The 11,721-nt window shown below is 49.6% G+C and overlaps 1 protein-coding gene across 8 annotated transcripts in view; it reads left to right on the top strand.

The window, feature by feature from the left end:
• The window catches only part of PSD3 (pleckstrin and Sec7 domain containing 3), a 128,556-nt gene that overhangs the window by 83,326 nt on the left and 33,509 nt on the right, over positions 1-11,721 (top strand). For all 8 annotated transcript variants that reach the window (XM_075931345.1, XM_006111089.4, XM_075931346.1 and 5 more), the window contains one exon: positions 9,089-9,132. In XM_075931345.1, coding sequence (XP_075787460.1) covers positions 9,089-9,132 — 44 coding nt within the window. The remainder of the gene's footprint in view (positions 1-9,088; positions 9,133-11,721) is intronic.

The following is an 11,721-nucleotide window of genomic DNA, read 5'->3' as shown; positions in this document are numbered from 1 at the left end:
TGCTCTTTGCTTTGTCTGGGTTATTCTCTCATAGTTTACAATACATGCGATGCTCTGTGAAGACCTAACGCCCTTAGCCACGGAGCAGTGCAAACTTTTTCAAAGGTTTTGCTTGACCATTTCAGTAAAATAGCTTTTGAGAAGGACTTTTACTCAGTGTAAGGAACACAACAGGACTCTGGTTGTTTCAGTGAAAGAACATGACAGGGCTTCCTGGAGATTGCTGGTGCAGCGTCATAGAACTGTAGAAACGTAGGACTGGAAGGGACCTCGTGAGGCCGGTTAGTCCAGATCCCCCGGCAGTGAGGCAGGACTCCATACATGGAGGCTGTCCCTGGCTGCTATCTCTCTGACTCTCACGCTCTGACATGCTACCGAGTAAGGAATAGATTTCCAAGCACTTTGTGGCCCTGATTTTGCCAGCATTCTGTACGTAGTGAACTTTACGCGTGTGAATAATTTGACTGAATTCACTCGACGATTAATTTGCATAAAGCTACTCCATCCACATGTGTAGGAAGGTCTAGTGATTTGGGGGTGGGTTACTGGGCTGGGAATCGAGACCCACCTTCTGTTGTTGTCTCTGCCACTGACTTGCTGTGTGACCTTGAGCAAGTCTCTTCACCTCTTTATGCCTCTGTTTCTCCTCCCTTCCCTTTGTCTCTCTTGTCTGTTTAGATCGTAGGCTCTTAGAGCAGGAGTCCTCTCTTATGAAGTGTATGAACAGCTGCTTGCACAGTGGGCCGTTTGATTTCAGTTGGTGCTTGTAGCTGTGACTGTAATATAAATAATAATCAATCACAATGTGTGGAATTCCCGTTGATGCTAAGAGAATTCTTCACCCACAGGGCTTGTCCTCTGATGGCTGAAATGGAAAACCTACTGCTTGTTTTTCTCTAGACGCTTGAGCTCCACTTCTCAGGTCGTCGGTGAATTTGTATTTTTGCTGCATTTTTTCTCTCAAAATTGATCTGTGTTTCTCTATTTTCATTATTATGTATGAGGCATCCAAAAACGTTCTGGGTGCATTACAGACACGTAGGAAGACCTGTGCCGGCCCACAAAAGCTTGCAGTCCAAACAGCAGAGACAGAGCCAAACAAAATGGAGCAGAAGGACGCATGCGCTATAAAGATTTTTCTTTTCTCTTTTCCTATTATTCTCTCATCTGGAGACTGTTTGCCTTTGCAGCAGGGCAGCATGGTGTGGTGCTTGGCTTACTGGACTGGGAGCTGCTTGTCTATTCCGGGCTCTGCTACTGACTTGGTGTGTGACCTTGGGTGAATCATGTCACCTCTCTCTGCTTGGCTCCCCTCCCATCCTTAGTGTGGTGGCTCAGTGCAGTTTGTTAGCTCTCTAGGTTAAGGACTGTCTCTCGCTGTGGACTGGACTCTCATTTACAGGAAAGCCCCATGAAGGCCTTTCTGTGCTGCCAGGGCCATGTAAAGTGAGTATTAATGGAATTGTTGAAGGAGGTGCAGGCCTTAGGGCAAGGGAAAATCGGGTTGCATGCATTTGTATTGTGCCCAGCACAATGGGAGCCCAATCCTGGTTGTATATAAATTCTCTCGTTGTGTTCATAGCCTGTTTTTCTTCTCTGTGTCGTGGCTGTTTGCCTTCATTCCCTTCTCCATGTAGGCCTGCTTGCATCCCTAGGTACAGAACCCAGCCTGGAATAAAAAACCCAAGGGCCTGTGACTGCCATAGTCAACGCAGGGCTGGAAGTTGTCTCTTGTGGGGCGACTGGGCCTACTGTTTTGGTCCCTCCTTTGCCCTTGGAGTGGCAAACCCCTTCTCTGGTACTCGGCGCTTGCGCACCGCTCTTAGGACCTTTGCAAAGAGGACTCGCATTTTATAGCAAGAAGACATGAGTAGGGAGCGGTCATGTGACCTGCCCCATGGCACAGCTGGGAACAGCTGCCCTGAGTCCCATTCCTCTACTGCCCAACAAGGACCGAGGGGCCACACGGCCCTGGGGCTCTGAACTGTGGACCCGGCGAGCTGCATCAGCAGGCTGGCCTGCAGAGACGGTAGCGCTACTTGGTCACCTCTGGAGACGTGGGTTGAAATGCGGGCGGGGTGAGGCGCACGAGATGCCCTGCGGGGTGGGGCTTTTTGAACGCGCTCCGCCAGTGCCGCCATATTCCGGATCCCATCTCTAACCTCTACTGGCGGGGCTCTGGGCCACCCGCCATCAGGCAGGTGACTGTCATGCTGCTGAGACGCTCAGGTTGATGTGTAGCAATTACAGAGCAAAGGTGCCATGCTGAGAGTCGCCTTCCCCTCTTGGGGGCCCCGCTGGCCCTTCCGTCTGCTGCCGCCATGGACGTCAAGAGTCTTTATTCTGAGGACTCTGGTTTTCAAAACAGGAGGCTCCCTCAAAGATCTTCTACCTCAGCTGGGGGCACGTTCAAAGTTCCTTGGGCAAAGTATTTCTCCCCCTCCCCCAAATCCTTATCAAGCCAATCCTCTTTCCCTCCACCCACTCCGAAACCACACTCTCCCCCCCTTCACATCCATCGGCCCTTTCCCCTCCCACCCAAAATCTCACTCCAGGTGGGTGTCCCCGATACCCACCATCTCCTCCAGCCCATGTGGGTGGGGGTGTTATGGGCACCGGGCCTGTGTGAATGTCCACCCCTAACCGAGTGGTCGGCCGGGCAACCACACAAGTGCTCAGCTTACAGGAAGCACAGGTGGGAAGCAGCTCTTCTCTTGTGGCGGAGTGAACGGAGAAGCAGGTTGGCTCATAGCCCCCGCCAAGCCGGGGTGGGCATGCGTAGGCAGAGCGAAAGGCAGGCTGTGGTAGCCAGACTTCCACACCATGCGTCAGCTGCAGTGTGGCCCCTCTTTCTCGAACACTGTTGAAAGCTATGACAAGGATGGGTGAGAGCAACCTGGTGCATCACCCATGTGTGCCTGGAGCCCAGGGAGAGGCAGGGGGGCCACACAAGACGAGAGGTCCCATTGTTATGGTGGCAGCGGTGGGTGTGCAGGCAGGTTGGCGGGTGTTACCCAGCCGAGACAGTCTTAGCACTTTGTTCATTTCAGTCCTGGCAATCCGTTCTTATTGGCCAGCCTGGACAAAGGACGGCATCAGTTACAGGTTACACCTCTCTAGTCTGGCACTCTCTGCTCCGGCATCCTCTGTGGTCCGGCATGGTTTTAGTTCTCCGGATGTCTGCTTATCGAGGGTGTGGCCAAGTTTCCTGTGGTCCCATAAAGTTTGTTTATAGCCACCTGTCTTGGCGCTCAGTGTTCTGTGCTGTTTTTAGCTCTAGTTTACCCTTAAATGTCTTCTGAGTGCCCCATAAGCAGCGGAAGTGTTGGTAACGCTGCTAGACAATATTGACCTCCTGTGGTTCGGCAAATTCTCTGATTTGGCACTGGTCAGGTCCTGAGGGTTCCAGACTAGAGAGATTCAACCTGAACTTACTTGTTAAAGAAAGGGTTCTCCTTAAGCAGGCTCCAGGGATGACTTTTTCAGGAAGAGGCTCATGCTGCAACCCTCCTTGCAGCTCATCAGCCCAGTTGAACCTTGCTGACCTGGCTTTCATCTGCAGCCCCTGGCTTTCTTATTAGCAAGCTGATAACCAGCTGGGATAATTAGTTGCATCTTCACCTCTGCATTCAGACTCGGTGGAGCATTCGTTGGGTGTCCCGTGACTGTCTCCTCGCCTCATCCCAGATTGGCAGATGTTGTAGACTTTGGGAGCACGTTGTTCTGGTGACTCAGTGACTCTTACACACAAGCACTTTGGGGAGGGGGAGTTAATCATCCAACAGCTGGTAACTTCTATTTTAGTGCGTTCAGGAGTTTCATGGCAGTTGTCACAATAATGTGACTTCACTCATTAAAACACTGTATATACATACTTTCTATACAGAGAGGAGTTGTCACCCGCTCTCCGCGTTCAGTTTTGACTTCAAAAGGAGCAAAATGAGGCCAATACCTAGTGCGTTGAAAAATATATAGACTCATTTAGTTCCATTCTGCCAGGTGGCTTCCAGCTTTACAGTGAAGTGGACGAAAACACCCTTTCCTAGGACTTTAAAAATTCACCCACTCACCTGGTGGAAGTTTTCTCTGCCAGTTACAGTGGGGCGGGGAGAGGGAAGAGAACTAGATTACCGATTTCTGCAGAATTTAGGCTTCAGGTTTTTGTAAGTTTCTAGCTAAAACAGGAACTAAATATAAACTGATAGCGCTGCGTTCCTGAATCTGCAGTCAGCCAGCCTCCTTATGTCTGTGCAGAGCGTGTCAAAAAATGCCCATGACGTGAGGAGAGGATTAGGGTTTCAGCAGGGTTCACTTGCCAGATGAAACTCTCATCTTCATGAATGTTAACCTCAGACCTCGGCTGCCACTTGGGAAAGCCTGGGGCCGCAGCAGAGATAGGTGTTGGCTTGGAAGGGACCCAGGCAACCAAGGTTCTAGGAGGGGCAGAGCAAACTTTGATTGGGGTAGGTGAGGGCTAAGGGGAAAGAGAATAGATTTGGTGCTTTCCCTTTTCAGAAACCCTGAGTCTCTGGAGGGTGGAGAAGAAACGGACAATTCTCTGGGGTGTCTGGCAAATTTTCCAAGCCCTGCCTTTTCCCATCCTTGCGGCAGAGGAGCTGTAATTTTGTCAGCTAAGTGCAGACGTGACAGAGTAGAAATGCTGTTGTTTTTGAATACCCTGAAGATGATTTCCGAGAGCTCAGAGTCAAGCTGACACAAACCTCCCGTATGTTTAGCAAACTGCCAGCCAAAATCATGTCGCTCTTGGTATCCAGATCAGTTACACCCCCAATTTAGGAAAGCACTTAAGCATGTGGTTAAATCCCCTTGATTTGATCATATGCTTAAGAGTGTCGCTCTGAATCGGGGCCTTCCAGCATAGCCGTAAGATGGCAGTGTGGGCCCTCGGGCTGTGTGCGGTGATCTGCCATTGGCTTTCAAATATTGGGAGGTGGCTTTATGACCAGAAGGAATCTCCTGGGGCCTGATTCAGCAAGCTGATACATTTTAAGATGGATTTACTGATGCAAAGCAGCTGGCCCAGAGAATGGGCGACCTACACCCTTGCCTTCTGCTCAGTTCCCTGGTCCTTGCTCACAGCATGTAAATGTGTTGCATACACTTAAAAACTCGTTTGCTGCCTCGATATTCGCTAGTTATTTGATTCCCCTGAGCACATGCCACGAGCTCTGCAGATACTGAGAGAACATGGCGTATGGCAGCGCTGACGCTTTTTAAGGAAGAGCCTTTGTGGTGAGCGGAGATTGAGACTCCCTCTAGCTCTGTCGCTGTAGCATCTGAGTGCCGCCCAGTCGCTAATGGCTGTTTTGCCTCTCAGTACCTGTGCAGAAGGGGATGTGCCCAGCGGGCAGAGCCCAGCACGGACTTGGACAGGGCCGTGCAGCAGGTGTGTGGCCCAGCTGAGAACAGAAGCCAGCTCTCCCAGGTCCTGGCCCAGTGCCCCATCCTGCAGCCGCCTCACCGTGTTGAATGAATGTTTCGTCTCACTCCGTTTCTGCGGTTTTGTGTGCTTTGTTGGACGGGCTAAGCACGAGACTTGGTGAACTGGGCGTGAGCCTGCCATGCACGAGGGAGACTTGGCAGAATGAGGGTTTGCAGGTGCAGCGAACACAGTTGTGAATGATCTGCTGCCACTTCAAGCAACACTGCAGGTAACCCTAACCTGTTGTTTATTGAGTTGGAGTAGCACAGTGTCACAACACAAGACTGTGGCACCCCCATACTAGTCCCTGTACCAACCCAAAGCCAGAGCCAGTCGAAATGGGGAAGGCAAACTCTATAGGCCCTACCGCTGGTTTAAGCCTTTGGAATAATTGAGAAAGAGGTGAAGTGTGTTGCCCAAGGTCACCAAACAGGTCAGTAGCAGAGGTAGGAATGGAACCCAGATCTGCTGACTCCTAGCCAGGTGCCTACCTACTGGGAAATGCTGCTTCTCTTCCCCACTGCATCCCTACTAGAGCAGTGATGGGCAACCAAGCCTAGTGAGTGGGCCGTGTGAGTGGTCCTCCATCATAGAACCCTAGGACTGGCAGAGACCTCAGGAAGCATCGAGTTCAGCCCCCTGCCCAAAGCAGGACCAACCCCAACTAAATCAACCCAGCCAAGGCTTTGTCAAGCCAGAACTTAAACACCACTAGGGATGGAGATTCCACCCCTCCCTAGGGAACCCGTCCCAGTGCTTCCCCACCCACCTAGGGAAACAGTTCTTCTTAATATCCAACCTAGATTCCCCCACTGCAACTTGAGCCCATTGCTCCTTGTTCTGCCATCTGTCACCACTGAGAACAGCCTCTCTCCATCCTCCTTGGAACCCCTCTGCAGGAAGTTGAAGGCTGCTCTCAAATCCCCCCTCACTCTTCTCTTCTGCAGACTAAACAAACCCAAATCCCTCAGCCTCTCCTCATAGGTCATGTGCTCCAGCCCCCTCAGCATTTTTGCTGCCTTTTTCTGGACTCTCAACAATGCATCCACATCCTTTCTGGAGGGGGGTGGGGAACGGGGGACCAAAACCAGGGCACCCTGTTGACTCCTATCCAGCTTCTCATCCATTGGAATCCCCAGGTCCTTTTCTGCCGAAGTGCTACCTAGCCAGTCGGTCCCCAGCCTGTAACAATGGATTCTGCCATCCCAAGCCAGAGTGTCATAACCAAGAGGGTCTCCCGGGACAGGGTAGTCCTGCTCACTGTGCTTGCCTGCCTGGAACGTGCGGGGTGCGCGGACTGAGCTGCAGCAGTGCTTTGGAGGCAGGGGGAGCGCACGGCTCTCCCAGTCAGTGCTGAGTGCAATCAGCACGTGCCTCGCTGCATGTGCCCTGGCGTTGTGTGCACGTCGCATTACTAACACTGGTATCAAAATAACTCTGTGGACGGAGACCAGCAGCAACTGGCAGCCCTGTGGGCCGCATTGCCGCAGGTTGCCTACCCCTGTGCGAGGCCCATGGAGGGGGCAGAAGTTACTCCAATACTAGATCCTTGGACATCACAATCTTCAGTGTGTGTGTCTTCACTGAATGTAGCTCACAAGTGCTGCTGTATCTGGCCTAGCATATGCATCCACTAGCCTTTTCTTGGGTGATGTTTGTGCCACCGTGGGCACAAGGAATTGTGTTGCACAGTGGCTGAGAGGTGCTAGTAACTGCTCCACAGCGGTACATGGCATTGGAGGAGATCTGACTGGTGAGAGTCTCTTTGTTTGACCTGTGGTGGAATTCAAGGCCAGAGTTCTCACCATTTTTTTTCTATGAATAAGAGTGAAGTATTAAGGCCCTCATCCTGCAGTGGGAACCACAAGAGGCTCCCAGCACAGCGGGTGGAGTTCAGTGTGGCTTCTGAGACCTGCCCACGAGGCTCTCACTCCAAGTTCAGGGCTGTGGGATTGTGAGTTGTACGAGGGCGGATAAGATTCTGGGTTAGACTTTTTAGTTCTAGGTGGAGCTAGGCTAATTTTTTTTTTTTATTTAAACAATTTTGGGGGCAGAAAATGCAGATTTGTGGAGAAACATTTTATGAATGTGTCAGTTTTGCCAAATTGTTTTGATTGCAGGGGGGTGGAAAAATCCAAACTAATTGAAATGTGCCATTTCAGCATTGCCAAGAGAATATACCTTGAATTTTTTTTTCAGTGTGAAGAAACTTTTATTTTGAAGCACCCTTTAATCTTATTTTAAAGGGCTAAAAAATGCTTAAAATGAACATTCATTTTGGGTTGAACAAAATGTTTTGTTTGACTGGAATTTTCTTTTTTTAACTTTTCAATTAGTTGAAAATTTTGAAACATTTTGTTTTTTGGTTGGACCACATTTTTTGGGGGGTGGTTTTGGATATGACAGTGAACCAAAAAAAATCATTATTCACACAGTTCTAATTTTAAGTGATTTGGTTTGGGGATCGGAGTTAAGGACATCTGGGTCAGTAGGAATTTGTTTGCTGGTGTGCATATTTGAATTGTGCATCAAAGATGCTATTGTTGCATACTGTTAGCCGGTGATTTCCGTATTTGCTCACAGGTGGTGTGTTGTGTTTTGGTAATCATGTGTATAATAGTCTGTCTTGGTTTCAAGTTTCGTTAACAGAGTTGTGGGGGAGGGGTAGGAATGAGCTGATAGGGGGAGTAAATCTGCTTGTGTGTGTAAAGAGCTCAAGAGTGGGGTATGTGCTGGGCTAGAACTTGGGGCATTTCACTACCAGAAATAAAGGCCTTGACCACTGGAATTAAAGGAGTTACTCCACTAGCTCTTAGCAGTAGTAGGCTGTTATCCACTATATGGATCAGCCAAGTTAGGGAGATCTGATTGGTCTCATGTAGCCAGTGTAGTATGCACACTGTTTTGGAAGCTCATTCCAACTATCAGATATCCACAGGAGTTCAAATTCCCCGACAGGCTACCACTGTGTAAAGATTTGCCACAGTAGACCAAAAGAATTGGAACTTTCAATGGCAAAGACCCTGACCCTTAGTACTACAGCAAGAGTAGACTGTTACCCTCAACTGTACAAGATATTTGCAGTTTATTTAATCAAGTTACGTTGCACAGAGAAATCAAACACTTTATGGAGCTTTTGTGTACGCACCTCTGATGGAAGCATGAAAGTGTGTTTGAGGCTCAGTGATTTTTGATGTATGTCACAGGTGAGCTATTCTGCCACAGATAGCTAAATAAATTTCACCAGGGGTGAAAGCTTGGCTTACTTTAAGCCAGTGGCAAAATTCCCAGTGATTTCAGTAGGGCCAGGATATGACCCAGATGCCATACTGTGATCTTACAATTTCTTGCATTTCAGAAGCTTGAGTGATATTTCAAAACCAAAATTGTACACACAAAAAATGTATCAGATGGTCCTGTCCCTGGAGAATTATTGACATCTCAGACCCCATATCCTAAAATTTGTGTTCAACCGTGACCAGTATTCTTCCTCCTCTGCAAGTCTGAGTTGTCATGCGTGGCGAAGGCTCCTTCTTGTTCAACGGCAACTCGCTTGCTGCTGGTAGTTGGACCTTTTCCATTGGTACCTTGAAAAATAGATGACAGTCCAAACATTAATCCCCTCTTGTTTCTTTCTCCTTGCAGGCTCTCTACAATTCGATCAAGAATGAGAAGCTTGACTGGGCAGTGTAAGTATCCCGTGCAGAATTCATGAGCTGAAAAATCAGCCGCTGGCGTGGTAATCCATTTCCTCCACACTTTGCACTGTGAATGGAACCTTGAGACTCAGACATTGGATTGACTCTTCCATTAGCAAAATTCCCCGTTCGATTCCCCCTTCTCCTTCAGTGAGGAAAGTTTGCGGAGGATGCAAACTGGCTATATCTGCAAGGAAGGGAGACTTTTAATTCAGTGGGAAATGTCAGCTTCACAAGGCAGAAATCTAAATCCTCCTTCTGGTCTGCGAGTGCATAAATAAAACAGATGTTGAGTTTCTTTCTTTATCTTCCAGTGTATTGTGTTGGAACCACTGAATAGAAACACAAGTCTTGGATTGAGTTTCCTGTGCCGGGCTGGTTCTCTGGTATTGTCTTTGAATTAAGTGTGGAGAATTGGACAACCTAATATTAAAGAGACTTAATACAGAAGAGGCCAATCTCCCCTCACCTCTTCCTGCCCCTTCCCCCCGAATCTGCTTTTGACAAGCTAACACTTCATCAGAACTCAGTGCTGAATACAAGAGACCGCTTCCGTTTCCAGCCAGATTAATCGGCATTTTCCCATCATTTCTTTGACAGCAAGATTTGTCCTAGACTGATGCCCATGCTGAGTAGTGGACTTGGGGGTTAAAGAGGATTACACCCCAGAGGAGCTGTGTCTCTTTGAGATGCTGCCTCCGTGGCTCTACGTTCTTAGTGATACGTCCACCACCCCTCAATAGGGTAGCGCTGCTTCCTGGAGAGTGCAGTCCAGTGGGGCTCCTGGCACCCCCTCTGTATCCTTGTGTCCTCATCCGAGGAATCACAAGCCAACGCTCAGCTCTCTCTGTTCAACCGAGAATCGGTTATAACTTGGAATAGAGAGACAGGTGGACAGTAGGGATGTAAAATCCCGTTTAATTGGCTAACTGGTTAAACGTATTGTCTGGAGCCACTCCTGTCTACGGAGGGCCGTGGCTCTCCGGCATCCCTGTTGGAGCAGCTTCTACCTATGGGGCGGGCGGGGAGCTGCTCCAGTCCCCATCAGTTAACCTTAACCAGTAAGCCTTACCCATTAAGGCTTCCTGGTTAACTGGATAACTAGTTAAAGCATCACATCCCTAGTGGACAGGTAATAAGCATCCGTGCAGGCAATCCTCTGGAAGTGGACAGCCATTATGTGAAGCAAACGTTTTTCTGTCTCGGAACGTGACGTGCCCAGATCCCTGCAAGTCTCAGAGGGGTCTTGAGAGGAGTCTCTCTGGGGTAAACATTGCAGGACTTGTCTCTCGAACGGCAGTTCTGATCTAAAATAATGCATCTGGAGAAATGCTGTTCACCTGATCCGAGTCCCTTCAGTTGTTGAAGATGTTGAAGGGCTAAACGAAGGTTTCAGAGCTTTGACAGCCATTGTTACATGGTGGCTGAAAGCCCTGCGGCAGAGCAGGGTAAGACGAAGATAAATGATCTATGGAGGACTGCTACATGATCTTCATCTCCTCCTTTATCGCACGTGGCTGGCTAGACCTGTCGTCATCCTCAAAGGCTTGCTGTCCGTGATGCTGTTTATAGCGCAGCCACAGGGCTGCATCCACAGGCCATTGAAGTTCATGCAAGAGCTCCTATAAATTTCATGGTTGAAGCTGTAGACAGAAGCAGCGTGACTGTATTCATCTCACCCCTCCCGTGTGTGTTCCAAGTCACGGATGCTTCACTTAGTAGCCAAAGCCTTTTGCTAAACTCCTCCCAGCAGGGCAGAGTAGGTGCAGCCGTGGGAATCCGTTCTTTCTCACGTACCCTCAGACACGTGCTAACTGAGCTCCAATTGCACGTCTGTAAGCTGTCGAGATGCCCCATCGCTTGTGATTTGCAATGTATGCAGCTCCAATCTGGAAGTCCCTGGGAGCCAATACATTTGGGATTCGGAATCTTCCTTTCCTTCTTACAATTGCTTTTCAAAGAAGAATGCCGTCAGGAAAGAGTCTCTCTGTGTTTTATCTGCTCCTTAGTTCTTCCTGCATGAAATACTGTTTTACAGGTTGGACCTCCCTGGTCCGGCACCCTCAGGATTTTGCCGGATCAAGGAGGTCATTTCTGGCCTCCCTGCTGCCCTGCTGGCTCCCCCAGGCAGCTCAACTGGGTCATGCATCGAGCTTTCTGCCTGCTCCCCCTCCAGCCCTCCTCACCCACTGCCCACTCTGCACAGCCCAGCTGGGCTGCACACCGGCCTTCCTGGATTCCGTCCCCAGCCCAGCTGAACAGTGTGCCAGCTGCCCCCTCTCCCCAGCAGTGTGGCATAACATAAGAACATAACATAAGAACGGCCGTACTGGGTCAGACCAAAGGTCCATCTAGCCCAGTATCCTGTCTGCCGAGAGTGGCCAGCACCAGGTGCCCCAGAAAGGATGGACCAAAGACAATGATCAAGCAATTTGTCTCCTGCTGTCTCTCTCCATCCTCTGACAAACAGAGGCCAAGGGCACCATTTTATCCCCTGGCTAATAGCCTGTTATGGACCTAACCTCCATGAAGGTTTTCAGCTTCTGGATCCTTGGGTAGCCCAGCTGGGCCGCGTGCTGG

This window comes from Pelodiscus sinensis, chromosome 6, assembly GCF_049634645.1.
Source record: "Pelodiscus sinensis isolate JC-2024 chromosome 6, ASM4963464v1, whole genome shotgun sequence".
Classification (NCBI taxonomy): domain Eukaryota; kingdom Metazoa; phylum Chordata; order Testudines; family Trionychidae; genus Pelodiscus; species Pelodiscus sinensis.
This window is presented reverse-complemented; position numbering and strand designations above follow the sequence as displayed.